Source organism: Pristis pectinata, chromosome 3 (genome assembly GCF_009764475.1).
Source record: "Pristis pectinata isolate sPriPec2 chromosome 3, sPriPec2.1.pri, whole genome shotgun sequence".
Classification (NCBI taxonomy): Eukaryota; Metazoa; Chordata; class Chondrichthyes; order Rhinopristiformes; family Pristidae; genus Pristis; species Pristis pectinata.
In genome coordinates, this window is record NC_067407.1 from 24,665,618 (window position 1) to 24,693,140 (window position 27,523).

Sequence of the window (27,523 nt, forward strand, 5' to 3'; positions counted from 1 at the left end):
AATTGCTTGAGTCAAAATGTTATAAATGCATTCTTATTAATTTCTCATCTCAATTTGTTTCCAATATAACCAGTGGTAGACCAGTAACTACTTGAACTTCATGTTACGTAACTCAAAATACTCACAGAACTAACATGATTCGAACTTAAATTCTGGGTGCATATTTGAAATAATTAAAATACAAATGGTTTCACGTAACCATCATTAAATTTCAAAAACAGTCCTACCTCTCTGAACTGGGGGAATGACAGTTGAGGTACCTTCTGGCCTATAATTGTCTGGTTCTTCTGTTGAAAGTTCAAATGTCCTTTAGCATTTTCCTTATTTTATAAAAGACTACAATTCTATTAATTTGGAAGTGCAAAAAGGACTTAAAGATTCAACAAGGTGCATTATTTTAACATAAAAATCCATGAGCCATTGAAAACAAATTTGTTGCTTTAATTTTGTTTTTATCACCTTTATCATCATCTTCTTCCCACAGCCCTTCTCTTAGTGGACAGTATGACCTCCTACAGAATGTTGAGAATGTCTGCACATTGAATCGTAAAGTCTATTTCACCACGTTACAGGGCAGTTCATGACCTGTCAGTTTTTCAGAATATAGTTTTAGTTTTCCCAGATTGGGATGTGCATGATTCAAAGAAACAACCTGCATGTCATTCATTTTTTTCAGAAGCCCAGCCTATTCCAAGTACGTCACAAATTAATTACTTTGGAGGGTAGCTTCTGTTGTTTTGGAGACAATATGGTGGTGAATCCCACCCAATTAAGTCCCACATCCTGTAATGATATCAAAGCATCCTACAATTCAGTAGGCCATTCAGCCCATCCTGTTGGTGTCAACTTTTTTGAAAGAACTACTTCATCCGAGCCACCAACTTGCTCTTTTTTCACAACTTTTGACACTTTTTTTGCCCACATGTATGTACCCAATTCCCTCTTGTAAGTTATGAACAAATCTGCATCCGCCCATGATTCAGAGGTTGAAGTCCAGTTCAGAACAACTTGCTGATTAAAAATAATCAGGTTTTGTAGCTAATTTTCTTAAAATTGTCTTCTCTGGTTATCTATTTTCCTCACAGTAATGAAGGGCTTTAACCTGAAACGTTAACTCTGTTGCTTTTTCCATCGATACTGCCTGACCTAATAAGTGTTTCTAACATCTTTATTCCTGCCAATGGAAACCATTTCTCTCAAACGTACCAAAAAGGTTGAATCTCTTTGCTCAATCCCCGCTTAAATTTCTCTTCTATAGAAAAGTATCTCAGGCTTTCTTGAACTCACATAACTAAAGCCCCACATTTTTGGTACAAATTCTGGTAAATCTCCTTTCTACTCAACCTGCCCTAAGAACTGGTATCTATAATTGGATACAAAAACTCTTGCTATGACTCAAAGACTGTTTGGTTTCATTGCTTTTCTGCATGTGCAAATTATGAAGCTCTGGCTTCTGTGTACTGTTTTTGATAGCACTGATGAACTTCTCTTACCATCTTTAAGAAATCCTGTGTGTAAATCCTGAGAATTCTGTCTCCCTGTACTCCCTTCAAAACTCTGTCCTTGTCACTCCACATCCTTCCTTCCTAAATCTATCACATCATATTACTGTGTTAAATTTTAATGCCACGTGCATGTTCAATTCAGTCAGAGTCATACAGCACAGAAACAGGCCTTCATGGCCAACCATGTAGACGCCACAGCCAAGAAAGCTCACCAGCGCCTTTACTTCCTCAGGAGGCTAAAGAAATTTTGCATGTCCCCTTTGACACTCACCAACATTTATCAATGCATCATAGAAAACATCCTATCTGGATGCATCGCAGCTTGCTATGGCAACTGCTCTGCCCAGGACTGCAAGAAACTGCAGAGAGTTGTGGACACAGCCCAGCACATCACAGAAACCAGTCTCCCCTCCTTGGACTCTGTCTTTACCTCTCACCATCTTGGTGAAGCAGCCAGCATAATCAAAGACCCCACCCACCCAGATCATTCTCTCTTCTCCCCTCTCCCATCAGGCAGAAGATACAGGAGCCTGAGGGCACATACCACCACTGTGATAAGATACAAGATATTTTTATTGGTCACATGTACATCAAAACACACCGTGAAATGCATCTTTTGCGCAGTGTTCTGGGGGCAGCCAGCAAGACTATTGAATGGTTCCCTTAAACGATGAGATGGACTCTTGACCTCACAATCTACCTTGTTATGACCTTGCACCTTATTGTCGACCTGCACTACGCTTCCCTGTAGCTGTGACAGTTTACTCTGTGTTCTGTTATTGTTTTTACCCTGTACAATGAATTGATCTGTATGAATGGTATGCAAGACAAGTTTTTCACTGTACCTCGGTATAAGTGACAATAATAAACCAATAGGGCCCACTGCGTCCATCGAGTACTCAACTATACTGATTCAAATGACCTTAAAAGTCTATCAGTATGTTCTGACAATTTACGATGTTTGGGGGTCCTGCATCACCTGCAAATGCTGCTCTGAATACACAAGTCGAAGTTATTGATATAGATCACAAAGAGCATAGTTCCTACTACCAGTCCTTTGGGAACACCACTCTATTTGTCCTTCCAATCTAAAAACATTTATTCAGGATTAAACTAATTTAGTTCATTGCCAATTTTGTAAGCAAACTACCATTGTCTGTACAATCGCATAGCTTTAACTTTGCTTTTTCAAAAGCCTTTTGAAAGTCTTCATTCACTATATCAACACAACTATCAAAGAAGTTTCATCAAAGAAGTCAAATCATCTATTCTATTTCATCAAAGAAGTCAAATCAACTTTGTCACATATGATTCGTTTTTAACAAATACATCCCAGTAACTGTGATCTACTGTGGTGGATTTGGCTGAGGGATGAAGGTTCCCCAGGATAACCATTTCATTAAAAAGTATTGTGGGTTCTTCTACATGTCCCTAAGCAACACAACTGGATCTTGGTTTAACATTACAGATCAGTACTTGCAAGGAATTAACTAGTTCTATGTCAAATTGCCGTCATTTACACCAGTTGATGTGTTGGGGATGGGCCCATTGAATCTGCACCAGATTAGACCTCATATAAGAACAGTGAGTCCATTCATTTCAATGGGAGGAATGATTGCAAAGCAGAAAAGTAAAATGTCGTTAATTTACATTTTAACTCAGTTCATTCAAAAATCATGTAAGAGTCTATAAGTTTTAAAACTTATTAGTTAATCAAATCTTAAAAGTGTTTTAATCGATTCAAAGCTTTTTTTTGTTTCTGAATATCAGGGTCTCACCATTTTGTCCCAGGATGGCATCAAACAGCAGGTCAATACTGGCAGATATGGAAAAGATGTATCTGCATTTCCTTGTGGATTAGCAGCAAATACTGCAGGATGCTGCTGACAGGAAGTTCTGACCCCTCATTTCAGGCAATGCAACATTCCCCCAGCCTATATGCACATTTGAATCTGTAATCTTCTTATCCTGTTGACAGCACTTCCTCCTTTTTATTGTTTCACAATACAATACACAACATACTTATGATTATTTTAAATCAGTGACTAAATATTTCAATCCCCCTTTGAAATCCTCATGAATGAATTAAAAATTTTCTATGTGATTTTCCAAAAGATGGAATCTTATCTTTCATACACTACAAATCCATCCGCCATTTAAAGTTTCTTCTTTGCAAAACAGCAATAACTATTCTCTTCTTTGCAATTTCATTGAAGAAAATGAAGTACAACTTTCAGCAGATGAGGCTAAATGCAGTATCCACAAAACAACTAGTTTCCAGAAAAGCAGCATGCCTTTTCCCTTCCTCATGCTTCTTTCTCCTCCTATTTGCTCTCTTTCATGTGAAACAGAAAACATCAAGTCTGCCATCAATGTAAGGTACAAAATTCTGTGGTCACCAGTGAACCTCTCAAAGAACAAATGACTCATGGAGGTCAAACAGCCTTGAAGGTTCAAAGTTCCACGAGTGTTCCAAGTTGCTCAATTCATCTTTTGTGGCAAGATTTTTTTTTACCAAAGCATTGGTATCCAATGAGGTGGTCTTTGTTTTCAATGCATGCACTCAATTATTCATGATTTACATTAATTACCCATTTTAGGGATGGGGGGAGGGAAGAGTGAACTCTAAGATATCCAAGTTTGCCAATGACATGAAATTAGGTGGGGTGGCATGTCGCAATGAGGAGATTAAGGATTTTTCAACTGGATATAGATAGTTTGAGTGAGTGGGCAAATACTTGTGTTTAACATGGGAAAGTGAGCTTAAGCACGTCCGTAGGAGGAATCTAAGTCCCACCAGGATCCCAAACACCCTTAACCATTGCTATACAACCATCAAAGATACCTACTGAGCCACCCCTTGCCCTCACTTTTGTAAATCAGACCACCAGGCTGTGCTCCTTCTCCCTGCATACAAACAGAAGCTGAAACGGGAGGATCCAGTACAGAAAGTTGTACAGTGCTGGTCTGAGGAAATAGATGAGGTTCAACGTGACTGCTTTGAGTCAGTGGACTGGTCCATGTTGAAAGACTCAGCTGCCAGCCTTGATGAGTATGTCACCACCATCACGGACTTTATCAGCAAGTGTGTTGAGGACTGTGTACCAAAGACGACAATCCGGGTGTTCCAAAACCGGAAACCATGGATGAACTGGGAGATCCACTCCTTACTCAAGTCTAGAACTGCAGCATTCAAATCAGGTGACCCTGACCTTTACAAGAAATCGAGATATGACCTCTGTAAAGTTATTAGAGATGCCATGAGACAATACCAGTCAAAATGGAGTCCCAGACCAGCAGTCAGTTGTGGCAGGACTTACATGCTATAATGGGTTACAAAACGAAGTTCGGCAGCATCACCGACAACAGCATATCCCTTCCTGATGAGATTAATGTATTCTGCATGTTGTGAACAGAAGGGGATTGGAATGTCACCACCCACCCCGACAGCCTCCAATGCACCTGAGCCCACAGTTGCGGACGTAAGATCAACCTTCCAGAGAGTGAACCAGTGGAAAGCATCTGGCCTGGATAGTGTCCCTGGTCGTGTCCTTAGCCCCTGTGCAGATCAGTTGGCGGGGGTATTTGCAGATATTTTTAACCTCTCCCTGCTTCAAACTGAGGTTCCCACCTACTTTAAGAAGACCACTATCATCTTGGTAGCTATGAAAAACAAGGTAACGTGCCTTGATGATTACAACCCGGTGGCTCTGACAAGTGCTTTGAGAGGCTGGTCATGGGCATGCATTAACTCCAGCCTCCCAGACAACCTTGAATCACTGTAACTTGCCTACCGCCGAAACAGGTAGCAACACTTCTGCCACAATTATTCCCAACACTGGTGCCCCACAAGACTGTGTCCTCAGCCCCCTACTCTACTCGCTATACACTCATGGCCTGCGTGGCCAGATTCTGCTCTAACTCCATCTACAAGTTTGCAGATGATACCACTGTCGTGGGCCGTATCTCAAATAACGATGAGTGGGACTACAGGAAGGAGAAAGAGAGCTCAGTAACAGTGTCATGTCAACAACTTTTCCCTCAATGTCAGCAAAACAAAAGAGCTGGTCACTGACTTCAGGAAGAGGGGTGGTGCACATGCTCCTGTCTACATCAACGGTGCTGAGGTTGAGAGGGTTGAGAGTTTCAAGTTCCTAGGAGTGAACATTACGAGCAGCCTGTCCTGGTCCAACTATGTAGACGCCTATGGCCAAAAAATCTCACCAATGTCTCTACTTCTTTAGGAGTCTAAAGAAATTTGGCATGTCCACTTTGACACTCACCAACTTTTATCGATGTACCACAGAAAGCATCCTATCTGGATGCATCATGGCTTGGTATGGCAACTACTCTGCCCATGACTGCAAGAAACTGCAGAGAGTTGTGGACAGCTAAGCACATCACAGAAACCAGTATCCCCTCCATGGACTCTGTCTACACTTCTCACTGTCTTGGTAAAGCAGCCAGCATAATCAAAGACCCCCCACCTCCCCTCCCCGCCCCCCCCGGACATTCTCTCTTCACCCCCCTCCCATTGGGCAGAAGACACAAAAACCTGATAGCACATACAACCAGGCTCAAGGAGAGCTTCTAGCCCTCCATTGTAAGGCTATTGAATGGCTCCCTAGAATGATAAGATGGACTCTTGACCTCACAATCTACCTCTATGACCTTGCCCTTACTGTCTACCTGCACTGCACTTTCTCTGTAACTGTTACACTTTATTCTGCACTCTGTTATTGTTTTACCCTGTACTACCTCAATGCACTGTGTAATGAATTGATCTGTATGAAAGGCAAATTTTTCACTGTACCTCGGTACATACGACAATAATAAACCAACTCCAATCTAAAGGCAGACTATTATCTAATGGAGAAAGACCGTAGACAAGCAAAGTACAACAGGGATCAAAGTTTTCTTGTGAACAAATTGCCAAAACTGGGCAGGCAGGTAGAGCAAGTGGTGTGGAAGGCAAATGACATATTGTCCTTTATTGTAAGAGGGTTTGAGGTTAGAGAGAGGGAAGTATTATTACAATTGTGCAGGGTACTGGTGAAGCTACACATGTATTACTGTGTACAGTTTTGGTCGCCTTATTTAAGAAAGGATATACTGACACTGGAGGCAGCCCAAAAGCAAGTCACCAACTAATTCCTAGGATGAGATGATCGTCCTATCGCAAGCGGCTAAAGAAAGTAGATCTATAATAAGGTCGATCTTAAAATGTTTCTACTAGTGGGAGGATCTCAAATGAGGGGATGAAGTTACAAGATCAGGCGAAGGTCATTTGAAACTGAGATGGGTAGAAACTTCTTGCAGAGGGTGGTGGTGAATCTCTGGAATTCTCTACCGTGGAAGGTTGTCGAGATTAGGTCACTGGGGGTATTCAAGGAGGAAGTAGATACATTTTAGAAAGATCAGAGAGTTGAGGGCCATGGGGAACTGGCACAAAAAAGGAGACGAAGCCTGGGCCAGATCAGCCATGATCTCATTAAATGATGGAGCAGGCTTGAGGAGCTGCCTGATCTTCTTGTGCCCTTATGTTCTCTCCTGGAAGGAACAATCCATTTGAAATCTTATCAAAAGAACCTATATGTGATTCTAATGGCAACTGAAATAAAGCCCAATGACACTGGCACATGAGTTAGGAAACCAAGGTTCAGTGCTGTGATCCCTTTTTCACATTTATCTAAATATACCAGAGAGGGGAAAAAAATGTCTTTAAATTGCTAGGAGTCACACAATGACAGCAAATAGAGCTCCTGATGACAAATGGGTATTGTTGCTCAGGTTCTGTTCACCTGCAGCATGCATTTTGTACGAATTCCAGGGGCTTAAGTGCACATCACACAATAAAAATCTGAACTGATCAGAAGGTATTGTCCAAAGTGATTTCTGTATCCAACAGAGATGATAAACTTGGGCACACTTCCACTTGAATAGAACTGACACAATGGAACCTAAACTGATTACATTGCCACCAGAGCACAGGTACAGACAACTTGCGAGCTCCCACTGTCCAAGGCAGTCAAAAGTAATTTCCGATTGTCCAGTCGGTAACTCCTAATAACATTATCAATCACCATGGTTCTTCGTTGTCCCCACTGTTTTAAATTTTTTTCTGACATCAAAATTCTTAGCTCTTCTTCCCCTTCTCTATATTAGACTATGCAATGTGGCTTCACAGAGCAGAAATTCCTGTGCAGCAATAGCCAATTTGAAAACAGACAATCCCAGAGTGTGTTCAATGTTCTCCTCTGATGGATGGAGAAAAGCGACCATTCAGTTACATCAAACCTTGGGCTCTGCATGCAAATTCAAGGCCAATATACTCAACTTTTTACAACATAGAAGAGTGCAGCACACGAACAGGCCCTTCGGCCCACAGTGCTGTGCCAAAGTAATTAAGCTAATGACCCCTAATCCCTTTTGCCTGCACATGGTCCATATCCCTCCATTCTCTGCAAAATCATGTGCCTCTCTAAGAGCCCCTTAAAACCCTAATAACCTATCTACCTCTACCACCACCCTTGTCAGTGCTTTTCAGGCACCCACCGTTCTCTGTGTAAAAAGACTTGCCCCGCACATCTCCTTTGAACTCCCCCCCCACCCTCCTATCTTAAATAAATGCCCACCAGCACAAGGATGTGGAAGCGTTGGAAAGGGCGCAGAGGAGATTTACCAGGATGCTGCCTGGTTTGGAGAGTATGGATTATGAGGAGAGACTAAGGGAGCTAGGGCTTTACTCTTTTGAGAGGAGGATGAGGGGAGACATGATAGAGGTATACAGACAGCCAGCGCCTCATTCCCAGGGCACCAATGCTCAATACAAGAGGGCATGGCTTTAAAGTAATGGGTGGGAAGTTCAAGGGAGATATCAGAGGGAGGATTTTTACCCAGAGAATGGTAGGTGCATGGAATGCCCTGCCTGGGGTAGTGGTGGAGGCAGGTACGTTGGTCAAGTTCAAGAGATTGTTAGATAAGCATATGGAGGAATTTAAAATAGGGGGATATGAGGGAGGAAGGGATTAGATAGTCTTAGGCATGGTTTAAAGGTCGGCACAACATGGTGGGCCAAAGGGCCTGTATTGTGCTGTATTGTTCTATAGCTCTATTAGATATTTCAACCCTGGGAATGAGATACCAGATGTCTATCTTTGGCTCTCATAATTTTATCAACCTCCATCAGGGCTCCCCTCATCCTCCAATGCTCCAGAGAAAACAAGCCTAGTTTGTCCAACCTCTCCTTATAGCACCTGTCCTCTAATTAAGCAGCATCCCTGTAAACCTCTTCTGTACCCTCTCCAAAGCCTCACATCCTTTCTATAATGGGGCAACCAGAACTGAATGCAATACTCTAGATGCAGCCTAGCCAGAGTTTTATAAAGCTGCAACATATCTTCCTGACTCTTGAACTCAGTGCCTTGACTAATAAAGGCAAGCATGCCATACACTTTCTTTACCACCCTATCGACTTGTGTGGACACTTGCAGGGAGCTATGGACTTGGACCCCAAGATCCCTCTGTACATCAATGCTGTTAAGGGTCCTGCCATTAACTGTGCACCTTCCCTTTACATTTGATCTCCCAAAGTGCAACACCTCACACTTGCCCAAATTAAAGACCATCTGCCATTTCTCTGCCCATATCTGCAACTGAACTGTATCCCGCTGTACCCTTTGGCATCTTCTACACTATCCACAATGCCATCAATCTTTGTGTCATCTGCTAACCCACCCATCCATGCTTTTATCCAAATCATTTACATATATCACAAACAGCAGAGGTCCCAGTATGCATCCCAACAGAACACCACTATTCACGGACCTCCAACCAAATAAGACCCATCAGTGACTGTGGATTCCATGCACCTTAATCATCTGGCTGAGCCTACCATGAGGGACCTTGTCAGATGTCTTATTAAAATCCAAATGTAGACAACATCCCCTGCTCTACCTTCAGCGATCACATTCATCACTTCCTCGAAAATTTAATCAAGTTAGTAAGACATGACCTGCCCCACACAAAGCCATGCTGACTGTCCTAATTAGGCCATGCTTTTCCAAATGTTCATAAATCCTATCCGTAAGAATCCTCTCCAATAGCTTACCTACCAGTGATATGAGACTCACCGGTCTATAATTTACAGGATTATCCCCATTTCCCTTCTTGAACAATGGAACAACATTAGTTACTTGCTAGTCCTCCGGCACCACACCCGTGGCTAGAGAGGACACAAAGATCTTGGTCAAGGTCCCAGCAACCTCATCTCTTGCCTTTCACAACAACCTGAAGTATATCCCATTAGGCCCTGGGGACTTATATCCACCTTAAGATACTGCAAGAAACCTAACACCACCTCTTTAGCTATCTCAAAATGCCCTGTCATATTATCATGCTCCACACTGATCTCACTGTCCTCCATGTCCTTCTCCGACACAATTTAGGACCTTGCCCACATCCTCTGCCTCCAAGCACATGTTCCCTCCTTTATCCTTGAGTGGTCCTACCCTCTCCCTAGTTACCCTCTTACTCTTGATGTATGTATAGAATAGCTTGGAATTCTCTTTAATCCTACTTGTCAAGGACTTTTCATGGCCCCACCTGACTCTCTTAATTCCCTTCGAGTTCTCTTCCACCTTTTTTATATTCCTCAAGGGTCCTGTTCAGTTTTAGCTTCCTAAACCGTGCACATGCTTTCTTTTTTTTCTTGACTAAATTCACAACCTCTCTCATTGTCCGAGTTTCCCTTACCTTGCCATCCTTGTCCTTCCTTCTTATTGGAACATACCAGTCCTGTACTCTGTGCAGCTGGTCTTTATACAACCTCCACATACCAGATATGGACTTGCCCAAAAACAGCTGTTAACTCTCCCTATCTCCTGCCTAATACTCTCGTAATGTGCCCTCTCCCAATTTAATACTTTTCCACAAGGCTTATTCTTATCCTTACTCACAGCTATCTTAAAACTATAAGTTGTGATCACTTACTAAATGTTCCCCCACTAAAAGGTCAGTCACTTGGCCTGGCTCATTTCCCAATACCAGGTCCAGTACAACCCCTCCTCTGTAGTTGGACTATCTACATACTGTTTTAAGAAACTTTACTAATGCACCTAACAGATCCGACCCTGTCTAAACCTCTCGCACGAAGGAGGTCCCAGTCTATACTGGGGAAGTTGAAGTCACCCACTACAACAACCCTGTTGTTTTGCACCTGTCCCTAATCTGCCTGCATATCTGTTCCACAGTGTCCTGGTGGCTATTGGAGGGTCTGTAGTACAATCCCATCAGAGTGATTGTACCTTTCTTATTTTTGAGTTCTACCCAGTGGATGAGCCCTCCATTATGTCCTCTCTGAGTGCAGCTGTGATATTGTCCCTGATTAGTCATGCAACTCCTCGCCCTCTTTTACCTGCCCCTTCTTCCCTTCTGAAATGTCAAAACCCTGGAACATTAAGCTGCCTGTCCCTCTCTCAACCAAGTCTCTGTAATGATCACAACATCATAGTTCAATGTATTGATCCATACTCTAAGTTCATCTTCCTTACCCTTAATACTCCTGCATTAAAATAAACAGATTTCAACTCTTCCATCCCATCATTTGTATCACTTTGTTCATGCCTTACAGATTTAATGGTCATGACATCTACCTTCCCCTCAATCCCTCTATTTTCAGACCTGATGCTCTGGTTCCCATTCAATTCTGTATCAACTTCCAGCCTCCCATCTGCTTCACTGCTACTTTGAATCCTGTCCCCCTGCCAATCTAGTTTAAACTCTCTCCAGTAGCACTAGCAAATCTGCCTGCCAAGCTATTGGTCCCCCTCCAGTTCAGGTGCAACCCATCCCTCTCGTACAGGTCACCTCCATCCCAGAAGAGATCCTCATGGTCCAAAAATCTGAATCCCTGCTACGCATTCATTTGCCATATCCTCCTATTCTTACCCTCACTAGCACTTGGCACTGGGAGTAATCCAGAGATTACTACCCTCAAGGTCCTGCTTTTTAACCTCTTTCCTAACTCCCTATATTCACTCCACAGCCCCTTATCCCTTTTTCTATCTATGTCATTTTGTGTCAACATGCCCAACGACCTCTGGCTGCTCCCACTCCCCCTTGAGAATATTCTGCAACCGCTCAGAGATATCCTCGACCCTGGCACCAGGGAGGCAACACAACATCCTGGAGTCCATTTTGCAGCCACAGAATCTCCTGCCTGCCCCTCTAACTATCACGTCTTCGATCACTATAGTCTTGTCTGCCTTCAGCCTTCCCTGCTGAGCCTCAGAGCTGGTCACAGCACCCCTGACCTGGCTGCTGTGCTTTCTCCTGAACAGTCATCGCTCAACAGTATCCAAAATGGTATATATACTTGTTTTTGAGGGTAATGGCCACAGGAGAATCCTGCACTGTCTGACTACCCCCTCTAGCTTTCCTTGTGGTCACCCAATTGCCTGCAGCCTGCACCTTAGCTGTGACCACATCACTAAAACTCCCATCTATGATATTCTCAGCATCCGCGATGATCCTAAGTACATCCAACTCTGGCTCCAGTTCCTTAACATGACCAGTCAGGAGTTGCATTTGGGCGCACTTCCTACAGGTGAATCACGGACACTGGAAATTTCCCTGATCTCCCACATCCTGCAAAAGGAGCATACCACCACCCTAACTGCCATCCCGGCTACACTAATCGGAAGAGTAATTTTAAGAAAATCCTTACCTGATCTTACCCGTTCCTCTGCTCAGCCTCTCCTCGCTGAAGCCTCTTGAGCCAAAGCCTCAGCACTTATACTTAAACACAGCACTTGCCTCAGCACTTATACTCAAACATAGCACTCATAGCTCAAACACAGCCACTCTCAAATTGGCCGCTCCACTAGAGCCTGCCTCCCTTTTATACCTTCAACCCAACTTTTAAATGCTGCTAGCTCCTCTCCTCTGCTGTTACAGCTGCTGAATGGAGGGTTTGAGCGAGGTTTTAAATGAGTATTTTGTGTCGGTATTCACCGAGGAGAAGGACATGGAGGAGAGTGCGATCAGTGTGGAGCACGATAATATGCTAGGGCATATTATAAGATAGAATATTTCTATCCTGTAATAACAACACTGTTCCAGCGGTGGTAACATAAATGAGTTTTTGTGTCCTCCTCTTTCCTGCGCCTTTTCTGCAGAGAAAGTGCACTGCTGTATCCAACTTCGATTCTCTGACCGTGTTAAGCTTTGAATTCTTAATCTTGCACATCAATTAATGGGAGCAGTATGACAACCATGAAAATGACAGGGCTATAGAAGAAAGTGAAATTTGGCACTGATCATTTGTTAATCAAAACTGTAAATACTAACACATAAGCTGAAACCACATTGACCCGCACGCATAAAAGACAAGCCCAAACCTGCTCCAATTTTAATAGTTTTCTTTAAAAATAAAAAAAAACACATTATCTAGGTCATGTGAAAATTACTCTTACTTACACAATATGATTCAATTTCACAGAAAACCGGGTCTAGGTGTGCGTTTTCATGTAAGAAATGGCAAAAATTACCAGAATAAGACAAAACACTGAGAGACACAAATAGAACATAGCAAGAGCTGCATAGCATTCTAGCGTGCAATGAGGAAAATATGAAACTTGATGATGCCACACTAGAACAGTACAGCAGAGGAACAGGCCCTTCAGCCCACACGTTGTTCTGAATTAACTAAGCTAATTATGCCTAATTGCACTAATCCCTTCTGCACACACATGGTCCATATCCCTCCATATTCAGAGCCTACCTAAGAGCCTCTTGGATGCCTCTGTCATTTCTGTCTCCACCACCACTCCTGGCAACACATTCCAGGTACCCACCACACTGTGTAAAACAACAATTTGCAGTCACCCAACTACCTGCAGCCTGCACTTAGGTGTGACCACCTCACTAGAACAATTATCTATGAGGTTCTCAGCATCTCAGATGTTCTTAACACAGCCAGTCAAGAGCAGGAACTGGACACACTTCCCACAGGTGTAGTCCTCAGAGACACAGGAAGTCTCCCTGATTTCCCACATCCTGCAGGAAGAGTACCACTGCCCTGACTGCCATCTTGACTCACCAAGTGTGAAGATTAAGGGTGAAAGACCTTACCCGTGCTTACCTCTGCTCCAGCTCTTCACCAAAGCCTCACAGCCATAGCCTTGGCACTTTGACCTCAAACATCACACTAGAACTCAAACAGACCCACTCCCAATACTAGCCACCCCAAAATGGCTTCTCCACTAGAGCCTGCCTCCCTTTTATTTGATTCTAGCTCTTACCTTAATGTCTACTTTTTTTTAAAAACAAGTCTTTACCTGCAAATCAACTTGCAAACCATGCTGCCTCCTCCCCTCTGCTGCTAAGACTGTAGAGAGATGGTACAATATCACAGCACTGTCACTACTCACATTAAACCCATTCCCATTAGGATACTGAGTTAATCAATCCAAACTATTGCCAAGATGCAAGCTCCAGAACCAGTAAAGCTGTTCCAATACAGCAACAACATTGGCATCCAACAGTGTAGAAGATATCCACATTTTTCCTGTTCACCATTGCCAGGACAAAAACAACACAGAATTTGAGAATCTAATCCACCTCATCTCAATCATCACTCTCAAGTTAATGACTGTGCTTTTACACAGCATTTAGTTGTCAATAACTTCCTTACCCTGTGTTCTGTCACACCCTTAGAGTTTTGGTCCAACCATAAACAGACATGACAAATTCAGATAAGGTGGGAAGTGCGTCTGCTCTTAATTCAAACAAGATATTGGTGCAGGAGTTGTTGAAGGTAATAACTTCAGCTGCTCAAGACCATCCTCACCAGTAAGCCAAAGGAGGCACTGTTCACTGACGATAACACAGTTTTCAGCTCCATTTGCAAATGCTCAGGTACTGAAGTATTCCATGTCCATAAGCAGTAAAATTCTTGGGCTGATAAAAAGCTACTAATATTAGTGCCACACTGGTTTTAATGACCAAACTTCAATGAGGGAGAGAGCGAGGAAAGCAACTATCATATTTTCAGTGGCAATTCTTTCTCTGATGCCATACCAGCAATATTCGAGGTTAAAGACAGCAATGGAAAGCTCTCCAAGCATCACATTATCCAGTACTGGAAGTATTTTGCTCTTTCTTCAACACTGGGCCAAATTCCTAGAACCTGCCCCTGACAATGCTGCAGGAATTATCTCAACACACAGTGAGTGGCATTCCAAGAAGGTAGCTCAACATTGATTATCAAGGATAATTAAGGATCAACATTAAATACTGGACTTGCCAGTAACACAAACATCCAGAAATAAATGAATTTTAAAAAAAGCTTGACTAGTTTAACCAAAGCAGCACCTTGATCAGCCCCCAACCACCACCCCAAGCTTTCTCTCCCCTTATGATCAGTGTACTGTGGCTACAGTGCACTTTTGGCCTGCAGCGTTACCCAAGCGTATCAGCAGACCTCGAACCTTCCACATCAAGCAGGCTGGTACATGGGAATATCAACAGCATGTGCTAATCCACAAGGAAATGCAAATTCACCACAAAGTTCCCTTCCAAATGACACAGCAGCAATGTTCCTAACCTGAGAATTAAATGTCAAACATCTTACTTTCTGTGCCAAGGCTTTTTAGCTAGACCTACATAATACTTAATCTCATGGTGTAATACCAAGAAATGTATTACTTATCCATATTATATATCTATCCCTATACCTACCTTTAAGATCTTCCCAAAATTATGTGTTTTGTGGTGCAAGCTCACTGTCGTTCTGTTTTTCCACATGATTTTCCTTTCTGCCCACCATGCTCTGCACCATGGACCACTTTGATCACTTTGCACAAAAATGGACCGTGTGGTTTTTTTTTGTTCTAATTGTGTTCTTTCTTGTAAAACTTGGGTATAATTTATGCTTATCTTTTTCTTGTGAATGCTGCTAATATGATGCTATGTGCCTGTGATACTGCTACAAGCAAGATTTTCATTGACCTGTACTTGTGCATTTGACAATAAACTCGACTCATTCTGCTCAAGGGCAGTTCCTAACTCACACCAAATTCTTGAGTCACTTACTAATATGGACACCCTTTGTTGTTCTTTATAATTTAAATCCTCAAATGACCTTCTCCTCCCTTGACTAAAATCAAGACCAAAATACCCCTTCTGGCCTTTGATGGTGATGTATCCATTTGCAGCCACTGCACACAAGTATCCCCACTGAATACAAACCCATATTCAAAATTAGCACTCTGACTTCTGGAGCTGTCTGGAACAAGAAGTGACTACTACCACTAAGCCAGTACGTCACACCTCCTGTTGATGGTACATTCTAAATATTTTTGTGGACTCTTGCTGTACTCCTGCGCCTGCTGCCACTGTCATGCCACTCCTGACCCTACTCAATCTTCCTCCTGTGATAACTCTGGCATCCTTATTGTCATGTGCACAAGTACAGTGAGGTACGGGTACAATGAAAAACTTGCTTGGAGCAGCATCACAGACACATAGGTTCAGACAACACACAAAACAAATTATATAAGACAGTGAAGGGAAAAGTACTGAGCAAAACAATACAGTGTGAGAAATGGAGATAGGGAAAGATGGAAGTAGAGAGAGACAAATGGGGAAAGGGTGAGGAGGGAGAACTGGGAAAATATGGATGAATGAAAAACCAAAGGGTAGGAAGTGGAATGAGAAGTTGGTTGGCAAAAGAACTCAAAAATACTGAGAACAATGTCAGTTACAGGTGCATTTTAGGAGGAAGAGGTTGAAAGAAGGGTGATGACAGAAACACAGGTGAATGAAAGAGATTAACAAAAAAAGGAGAGCAAGGTGGATATTGAAGAAGCAGAGAAATCAGAAAGAGAGCACATGGAAAAGGAAGAGAGCAGAGCAGATGGATACATATCAGAGGACAGAATAAAAGAAAAGCAAAGACAAAAAATGAGACATAATTTGGGTATAGAGGTTTCTTTTGAAGGAAGATACACAGATAGCAAATTAAAGGGCAGTCCTTGAGGCCTGCTGGCAAGTGACCACAGTGGGGCTGAACCAGGTACAATGGCATATTAAACAGAAAAAAGTTAAAGGAAACTTGTCAATATTTATCCCTCAACGAACACCACCAAAAACAAATTAGTTGGACGTGCATCTTTGTATGGCCTTGTTGTTGTTGGCAAACTGGCTGCCTCATTTCCCATCTCATAGGGTGATGGATCTTCAAAAACAAAAACATAATTAACCAATAGTAAATATGTAAGAACATGCTAGGGTTATGAAGAGCACCAGTCATGAACCCCTATGGTATATGTCCTCTTGTTTGGTGTCATTGCAAACAGCCAACTAGTGGTACATGATCTATTGCACATTATTTTTTCTGTACCATTTTTCATCCAGAAAAATCCACCATTCCTATTATTGTTGATATTATCTAACCAGGTTCATTTATTTGTGTCATCTGGGCTCTGACATGATCATCCCAATCAAACAGCTCTGCATTAACTCTTAAATAAATGAGGCTGCTCAGATTCTTACTTGTAATGTTGAAGTTGTATACAATATGCATTTCAATTTCATCAGCAAATTTAGCAGTCTCAGAGAGAATAGGTTCAGAATAACTGAAGAGAAAGATTTTTACATCAGAATTTTTATTATATAATGGCATTATTTAACAATATTAAAGTGAGTGCCAGATATGGCCAATTTCCCAGACTGAAACAGTGATTTTTGTCACATGGACCAATGCAAAAGGATTCTGTTTACAACACAGAGTAAGGTTATCTCAAATTTAAATTTTAACACTGATGAAGTGCTTTCAGAAGGTAAATAAAAAAAACTATTTCTACAACAAATCAATAATAAGGAGCCTAAACTGAACATCATCTTCAGCAGTAGGACTGAGGAGGTTTCCTTACATAATATGTAATGGTTTACTACTAATGGATATCTACGCAGACATCACAACATCACTTAACAGCAATTCAGTAAGATTTTAAAATTGGAACTGTACAAAAAGTTACAGGGCAAGAGATGGAAATGGCAGTAAAGTCGAGAGCACCAATTGTAAAGCTGACACTGGCATAATTAAAGGGACTAATGGCCTCTTGTGTTGTTATTTTTCTTATTCATTTTATATTTTCAAATATTTAGTGGTTCCTGTACAGTTTAATCATGTGGTGAAGTCCATGTTTTATACCAATATCGCAGATAATATTAAAGGGCTGGAAAGCTCCAGTGAAATCATTCTGGGCTCTTTGGAATCAAGAGGTTATTTTAGCAGCACAGAGATTCTAGGTAACCCTTTCAGTCTGGCAGAAATCTGGGGAGTTATGCAGCTAAAATCTGCTCAAATCCTAACCATTTTCAATTTTAATCAGCAAAGATTTGAACATGCGTGTGTCTTGAAAATTGTTGCAAATGATGTCAAGAGTTATAACTGGAGCTCGAACAGCAAAGCTGTTTGGAATCCCAACTGAAGTGAAGCAGATCTGAAGACAGGACACTGACAGGCAAGGCGTCGTCTTCCTTTGAAGGGTGAGCATTAAGGTGAGGTATTGGGGCTGATGGGTAGAGAGAGGATTGTTGTGGTTTTCCTTCTCCTACCCCTAAATGTCATTAACCCCATCCCTAGCATTTATTCAAGGTTAAAAATTAACCCCGGAGTTGCTTCATACGCAGCTGCTGTCTTGGGCTTGGGAATTTCCTGGAGCAAATGCAGGCAGAGGATTAATAATTCAATGTCCCCAGCAGCTTCCCGTTTTTGTAAATAATTACTTGCCCTCAATTTTACTTCAGAAACACTAATGGGCAGTCCCCAGGCCCACAGACAGGAGATTTGTTTGCAGCTGAATGCACATCATATGTGTTAAATGGTATATTCTCAATTACTAAAAGGTGTCACTGGCATAGCTACACACAAATGGTCATGTTGCCTACTTCCAGTATTTTCCATTATCTATAAGGTAAATGTGGAGGTGAGGATGAAAAGAAAATACCTTTCTTTTTATTCTTTCTTGACGCAGTATATTACGTTAGAATTTCTAAAAGTGCTGTGCACTATACTTAATCGGAAGATTCAGAAAACATAATTTGTACAAGCTGTTTAATCCTAACAGCTCTATTTTAAAAAACCTTTTTGAGCTGGGTCTAGATTTTTGAACTTATGAAAGAAGGGCAAATATTGAATTTTTTTTGATTGAATGAAGTAGGGACAACAAGTTTATTGTGATTTTACAGCCACTGATTGCAATCAGCCTTTGCAAATGCAGAAATACAAGCTTTGTTGTGCCTCACCAAAAACTGGGTTTATAATATTATTTTCAAGCACCACCATTTATGTGCGCTGATTACAAAATCGGAATTTCGTTTTCATGCATATGCATGCATTCCATTGCTTTAAATATTGAGAGGTGAATGATACACAGTGCATGAGAACTATCAAATATCACACCACGTTGCTGCATTAGGTTCACTCTAACTTGAACACAGTACTGTTATGTTGGAAATGTTCAAGGTGTGAGATTTTCAACTGTGAACCATACCAGCGAGGCACTGAGTCAAGTCAGAAAGCACAATTAAAAATACATTCAAGTACACTTTAGAAATGACAATGTACCCTGCATTCCATGAAGCTTATTTGGCCAAAATATGTAACCTCTAGGGAATACAGCACATACCTTTCTAACATTTATTACTAGCACTCAGGATTACTAGCACACAATTGTGACCACAGGTAAACGTAAAACGTTTATGCCATTACTCCATCTTATTCAGAATTAGCTAACCACAAGCAAGTTCTTCTGAGCAAAGTGCAAATCATTCAGTCCTCTTGTGAAATATTTCCACATGTGACATGACTAACATTTATTAAAAAGTACTGGACAACTTCTAGTAGCAGACTTTACACTTGTGTCAGTTTTGCCACTCTTGATAGTACTTCCCTGACTGCAATACAGGGTATTGCAAATACAACTGCTTTAAAAATTATGATATTTAGCAAAAAAATAGCAGAATAACAGTGAAAAAGACTGCATAATTAGGGGATGAGGGACACTCAGAATGTACGACAGTAAGGAAATCAGGACAATGTTCTTGATACGATAGTGAGGGTCATTGTTTTCTTTTAAAACCTGATCAGATTGCAAATGAAACTGTCCAATGAGGTTTGTTTATAATAATCAGGAACTATATGCAGCAATGTGCAAGAAGACAAATCTTTGTTATTTGAATTTAGGCCCAAATCAAATCAGTTTTCCATCTTTGATGCAAGAAATGAATTTTGAGGCAGTATTCTTTTCAGCATGGTTCTATTTCACAAATAGGCTTGTTACATTCAAAGGGATGGCTATACTAGGAAGGAAAATGTCACCTGGTACAGAAAGGATACATTTCTGAAGTCGCACAGATATAATTGATGAGATAATGGAAAAGGCTGGATACATACCCAAGACATTTGTGTTCAACCCTGACTCTAGGTGCAGAATTGATAACACACTTCCTTATTTCGATATCCTCACCTTTGCAAATATAAAATCACTCCGTAAAATTGAACACTTATGAAACAGATGATTCTCATCACAACAGACTTTAGCACCTTCCTCTGGTTCCCTTCGCCTACATGATATCCGGGACTGGTATGCAGGATGTCAAAAATCATCAGCTACTCCTACAGATATGCTAATGATTTTTGACACCTATAATGACAAATATATTAAGCTACACAGCACAATCTAATATGATCACCTCTTTATTAGCTACAGGGTCATGTAACACCATCAGCCCCCACCCCCACCACAACCAACTTATTCTCATGAAATCCATTCATCCGCAGTAGATTGGCATCAAAAACAGTAAAAAGCCAACAGTAGGAGACAGTTGCGCTGCAGAAATCAGAGAGCACCTTCTTACAGCAGCTCACCACAGAAGATTACATCATGACAAAACCTGATTAAAACAGCTAAGAAATAAATCTGAAACAAATGTACAAATCTTACTAAATTTTGTACAGAGAAGCTAGAAATGTATAACTTAGTGGCGAAGAAATTAAAATCAACATAACTTTCACTGATAGTATCTGTAACATACAAACAAGCTGTATCAGTCTAGTAGCCTGAATAGTTTGGCAAACTAGAATTTGGGAGCTTTTCCAGTTACAAAAGCCTGAAAGACCGCTGTTATAAGACTATTGAATGACTCCCTAGTACAATAAGATGGACTCTCGATCTCACAATCTACCTCATTATGACCTTGCACCTTATTGTCTACCTGCACTGCACTTAATCTGTAGCTGTGACACTTTAGTCTGCATTCTGTATTCTTTTCCCTTGTACTACCTCAATGCACTGTGTAATGAATTGATCTGTACAAACTGTATGCAAGACAAGTTTTTCACTGTACCTTGGTACAAGTGACAATAATAAACCAATTCCAAATTCCAGGTTTCAAAGCCAATACCAGAAGATCAAAAATTTCACCCGTCAGATGATGACATAGGGGGTTATTTTTGAACAGCAGACTGTTATAAGGTAACAATCTAACTACCAGGTTCAAACAATATTTAGTGCAGACTTTACCAGTGCGCAATAACTTGCCTGTAGAATTATACTAAAGCTCACACCATTTATTATAATATGTATTATGTTTCACGCTCATTATTTTCCCAAAATTGGTTGTCCTTCCACTTTGAGTATCTTTGCTTTGTTAAAGGCTTTATACAGCTCAAACATCAACCCAACCATACAAATTAAACCTGCAGGTAGAAGGAATGCAAATGACAGTCGGCAGGTTGCCTGCTCTTTCGCACGGTCTGGGTTGATGTCATGCCCAGGTTCATCCTTACTGTGATTGTAAAGGTCTGGAGTGAAATAGCTTTGAAGTAACCTCAAATGCATGGCATTGAACTGCTCATTCAGGCCATCTCTAAGAAGTATTCAAGACTGGCCAAATTAACTCCTTCATACTTTCACCTCTGCTAAGCAACATTTCTCCTCAGACCTACAACTCCCTGAAAAAAAATCATGAGAATAGAGGGAATTGTTGCCATTATATTAACATTTCTCCATTTTTAATAAAGCTGTATGCACCAGATTTCGCAATTAAAACAAACAGAATTTTATAATGCATTACCATATAAATACAGGAAAAATTCTATGTCAACTTTAAACAAAAAATAAGGGAGATTAATTCAACTTTGATTTTTAAATCCATTTTGGAACTATTCTATCTTACCAAAAAGGATTTAAGTGAAAAGGCGTATAATAGACTCCTGCCTCAAGCTGCAAGTCTGCCACTGCTATGTGCATTCAAGATTGTACAGGTTAAACAATTACACAAATATTGGATTCTTCTGGTGACCAGGATCCTAGCTGCAGCCAAATTTTGTCATTGATGAACCTGTCGTATTGTGTGCACTTTGCATTCTATAGAAAACTAACGTTAGTATAATTATAGATTTCTTTGGTTTCGTCCTTCTCACAGTCAAATCCCAACTAACATCACAACGTCACTGGTGTCACGTCCCTTCTCAAGATATCAGGTGATAAGTGTTTGTGGAACTGTACCTCTTCAAGGAATTAATGCCTTGGACAGGAGTGAAAATTGACAATATACTAAAACATGTTGTATTGTGATTATATTTTTCATTAATGGTAACGAGTGAATCAAATTGCAACAACTTAAATCATGTTGTAACTGGTAATAATGAAGTAATGCATTCTTGAAAGTGAATTGGACTGTACACTAGATGCAAATTTAATAGAAATGTACAAAAAATCTTTTTCTTCTTTAGAAATTCAAATAAATTATTTTAATTTTCATTACGTCTGGCATATACTTTGTATACATCAGTAGTTGCACTTAGATATGATCACACGAAGTACTGAGATGAGAATTCTGATTGTGTCTATGCCCTGCCCTGGCACTAATGGACATATCAACACATCATAATACAATGACATCCATGAATGGGGGAGGGGAAAGGACCCTTACAATAGTTACCATGTACTTGGTTGATCTCCGAATTGGACGATAAGATTTCATCAGCCAATTTCTGTGCTGTGGGAAGTACTTCTGTGTGGTGAGCTGTGATCAAATACTGAATAAATTTCTGAAGCTGGTCTCTGTTCATTTGGAAAAGTGTCTCAGAGATGGGAAGACGCAGTTTGACCTGATCAGCCTTTCTTATTCTGTACAGCGAAAGTGCCACTACATGGGCGCAGTAAAAAATGTCTTTGTTGCCACAGCCACACGTTACGGAGGTGATCTTGCAGCGGTCAAAACTGATGGCCACTCTGTAGATCATTTCAGGTTCTGACTGGGTGCCTGGTTCAGTCACAGTTCCACTCAGATGAAATCCTGCCAGGAAGAGAAAAGTACATCGATTAACACCAGAGGCAATATTCAAATGAGTTTCTCTTCAACTAACTACCAATGACAATACTGTGCAGTGCCATAACTCATTCCCCACCACACAACTGTGTCTCCCCAGTTATCAGTTTGTTTTGTTATCCACCTGGGACTCATCTTTTATGAATGAGTTTTAATGAATGTGTTGGTTTGCTATTTATCTTAATGTCCAGCTCTTTACTTTAGCTGCCCTAACTGAAAAGTTGGACTCAATTCCCCTGGGTTTAATTAAGTTTTATTTTAAGGATTAACTGACAAGACAGTTGACAGTCTTCTTCTACATCTTTCCAGTTCCTTTCTTCAAAATGGACTTGTGGTATCTGTTGGCCTCTTTTACAGGAGCATAATTGTCAAGGAAGTTTAATTTACTTGTAATCACTATCAATCTTTGTCTTTCAAACTAGGATGCTGTGTCATCAATTTTTGGCCACTGCACCCTTGTAAGACATCTTGCCAAGGAAATTCAAATGAGCATTTCTGTTTAGATTCTGGACCTCAAACTCTTCCTTCCTTTTTCAAATTTCAACTTCAGTTTGTTCTTTACTGTGCAATCTGCAAAGCACAATTACATGAAAAAATAATGACGAACACAGACATTCTACTCTTAATGACCAAGGCACATTAGGAAGATAAACTATGACCCCTTTGGTACCCTGACACAAAACAACAAATTTCACAACATACAGTATGTCAGTGATAATAGACCTGATATTCTGATGCTCAGTTTTGGCTACAAAGGCAATGAGGTAGTGCTGTGGCTCAACCAAAGCAGGAACACCATGGACAACTGGGCCTTGTTCCTCAGGATAAGAACTGGGGAATTCTTAAGTGGGGAGAAACTAAGAGAAAGAGTATTACGGGTGGAGATGGTGTAGAATGCAGGTCAGCAATAGTGTTACGAAGGGGTTAGAACTGGACAGAGGCACTCCTGCTTCCCTTCCTCCAGAGAAGCTATATATTTAAGACATACCAATTTCAGTAATAGGGCCCGAAGGAGCTCCTTAGTTTACATACATAAGATGCTGAAATTTATTTTTGTTCTTTCCCCACGTAGCTGAAAAAGAATGCAACCCTATCTGGTACCAGACAATTTCTGGCAATTTCAGGGACTCAAAATATTGATCCCTAAAACTAGGAATCTATAGCTGTTTTAAAGCTGGTTTCACTGGTGCAACCAGATTCAACTCCTACCCCCTAATCCTGTTGTATTTCCAAATCTTCATCCCCCTTCTCAAAAGGAACTTTCATTTTCTTACCTGCAAAGATTTTTTTCTTGCCTTTATTGATAAAGTGAACCTTCTGTGACTCTACAGTCCATTCGCAATGTTGTACACCCAATATGATTATGGAGCAAATTTTATGCTGAGAGCTGTGTTGACCCATAGGTAGATATGCATATAAACGGCAATTTCCCAGTGGAGGCTATAACACAGCCTTGCATTTAGCAGAATGCACGCTGCAGGACTTAGGCATTACCTAGTTGGACTTCTCATGGAATCAAAAGTACACGATGAATTTCCACTGATCTCCCAGCTCCACCCACTGAACCTGTGCCAGGTTAATCTGGTACAAGTACAGTGATCCCATTGAAATCAATGAAGAATTGGCTGCTGGGAGAAGGGTGAACAATGGCTTTTATTTAACTTAGCTTAAATGTTTTAATTGTTTTAATGTGTCTTCACTCTTTGCGCTTGTTACTTTCCAAGTAACTCACTTTTTTTAAACATTATTTTTCATTTTGACAAGCCCTGAGTAAACGGCATTCAGAAGTTTGATAGCAGATGAGCCTTGGGGGGTGGGGGTGGTGGGAAAGGCTCACCACCAGAGTCATGCATGATGGAATCAAGTTCTTTGGCTCACAGAATCAATGTCAACCATCTACTTAAACTAATCCCGTTTTATTCTCCCAACATTCCCATTGACTCGCACAGATTCTACCACTCACCTACACATGGATGCAACTTATGGTGGCCAATTAACTTACTGACCCATCGTTCTTAGGGATGTGGGGAAGAAACAGGAGCACCTGAAGGAGAAACATGCAGTCACAGGGAGAACATGCAAACTCTGCACAGACAGCACCAAAGGTAGTATTAAAGCCAAGTTACTAGAGCAGTGAGGCAGCAATTTTACTAGCTGTGCCACCACTAGCTGTCAATGCTATTCTCCTCAAAGCACACTGTCACATACATTGGGAGGTGACCTATGCTGGCTTAGACCTTACTGACATTGTGGGAACAGGGTTCCCAGCAGAAGGTGGAAACCGGGTTCCCCAGCAGAAGGTGGAAACCGGGTTTCCAGTGGAAGAAACAGCATGGGCCAGGGGACGGCAACCGGTGAACTCAGTGGAAGATCTGGCCCTATATGTTATCGACAGAATGTGATAAAGCTATTACAATAAAAAAGGTACATGATCACAATACTTATGAAGGCTTTAGCAAAATTTGAAAATTGTTCAGATGCACTTTAATATTAATCTCACCTCGGCATCATAAAGCTGTTGGGTCAATTAACAACAATTGCAATATGCACATTAGTGTGTCACTTTAGTATTAAAATATGTTAAATTGTGCCATTGCAGTAAGCAGACTTACTTCCAGCAAGCTTCCAATTTCAGTCTAAATGGGTGCTTAAGATAATTGATTGCTCATTCCTGCTTACCCAGAGAAGGAAGCTTTGGTTTTATGTAACAGAATGCCTTGCTCGACGACTTCAAATGGAAAAATATTCATGTGGTGGAATAGATGAAGAGGTTGGACCAGGTAAGAACAGGTTTTATTTCACTACAAATGACAACTCAACATACGATACAATGTTCTGATTCATAAATGCCGAATGGTAGGCAATATTGCACAGCTTTTTTGACAATCAAGAACGGCAGATGCTGGAAACCTGAAATAAATACAGAAGATGCTTGAAACATTCAGCAGGTCAGCTACATGTATGGAAAGAGAAACAGTGCTAATGTTTCAGGTTGAAGACCCTTCTTCAACCTGAAATGAGACCTTTGTTTCTTTTTCATTTGTGTTGTCTGCCTATTGCATCTTGCTGATTGAAGTTGGGGTGAAGACCAAGTAGATTGGACAGTTTCTCATTTGCAATTTAGTCCCACTCCAGCAGGAAGCTTGTTGGAGGTGAGATGCAGCATTGCAGTGAGAAAGACTGAAGAGTGTTAGGTGCAACAATGCAGCTTTGAAAGATGCAAGTCTGTACTGAAATTGTGTTTGTAGTGGACTCATTGATTAGGATCACAGTTTGCTTTGTCTTTAGGAAGAAGAAACAAGGCAGAAATGAATATTCATAGACAACCAAATTTGAGAATCTGCTCAGTCCCTCTCGATTACTGGGGTCAAGGGCTTTAGCGAGTTCAAAAAGGACCGTGTATAGTGGTTGATGTTGCTCCCCTCCATTTCTTTTGGAGGGTGAAGATCATGTCCATTGTGCCTCTAGAGGAATGAAATCCATATTCCAGTTCAGGGAACAGCTCTTCAGCCACTGGGAAGAGACATGTATGGGGACCCCTGATATGATTTTCCCTGTGCCAAGCAGTAGGGACAACCCTCCTTTCCCGAAAATAGTGGAGGTGGAAGCAGTGTGTGTTTTTTTAAGGCTAAAGAGGAAGAGAGGACATGGGAAGGTTGGATGGTGTAGGGAGAGAGAAGATACAGAAAGTTGGGAGCAGAGAGTGAGAGAGAAAAAGAAGAGAAAGGCAGAACGTGGAAAGATAGGGGCCGAACGGCAGAGTGCAACAGAGAGGGAAGATGGGGGTCAGGGTGAGGGGACACTGAAAGGGATAAGATTCAGGGGCAGTTTAGGATCAAGTGCGGGGGGGCCACAAGGTGAGAAGGGAATCAGGGAACACAAGGAGGAAACAACAGGAAAATGTGTTTGTGCACAACTACTGTGTGTGTGTGTCTGTGTATGTGTGCGTCTGTGCCCCATGCGTCCGTGTGGTGTGTATGTAAACACCTATGCATTTTTAGGGGTCTCTGCATATATCCATCTATCTGTGTCAGTTAATGTCCATGCTGCAGTTGTCTTGGACTGTCTTTGACTACCTTGTCCCTGGAGCTGGAACTCACTCTGCGAAACCCATGTGTAGCTGGTATGCAATGACTATCCCCACAGGCAACTTCCACTCCACAATATGTCTGGGATCTGGAATGTCAGGACCCTCATGGACAGTCCCAACAGATCTGAATGCTATTTCACATAATAGCCCAGGAACTCAGGTGATTTGATGTCAACATTGCCAGCCTGAGTAAGACAACAGGCATGAGATGGCCAGCTCCAAAGAACAAGATGGTGGGGTACATCTTCTGGAAGGGTCAACTTGAAGCAGATTGCTATCCTCATAGGTTGAGCATTGCCATCAGAAATTATCTAATTTGGCATCTCAGTGACTCCCCTTTTAGGACAAGTAGGCATGTCATGGTCTTTCAACTGATTCTAATACAGAACCTACTGTCATGGCTCATACACCCCAACCCTGGAAGTAATGAATGTGGCCAGAGATTTCAACTCTGATCTTGAATTTAAAATAAAAATATGACAATACATCCTTTAACAATGCATAACAAGAATTCACAACTCAA

General features: G+C 41.2%; 1 protein-coding gene across 1 annotated transcript in view; it reads right to left on the reverse strand.

The window, feature by feature from the left end:
* The window catches only part of zswim5 (zinc finger, SWIM-type containing 5), a 207,966-nt gene that overhangs the window by 67,117 nt on the left and 113,326 nt on the right, over positions 1 to 27,523 (reverse strand). Inside the window, 1 exon segment of the mRNA XM_052011582.1 lies at positions 22,521 to 22,877. Coding sequence (XP_051867542.1) covers positions 22,521 to 22,877 — 357 coding nt within the window.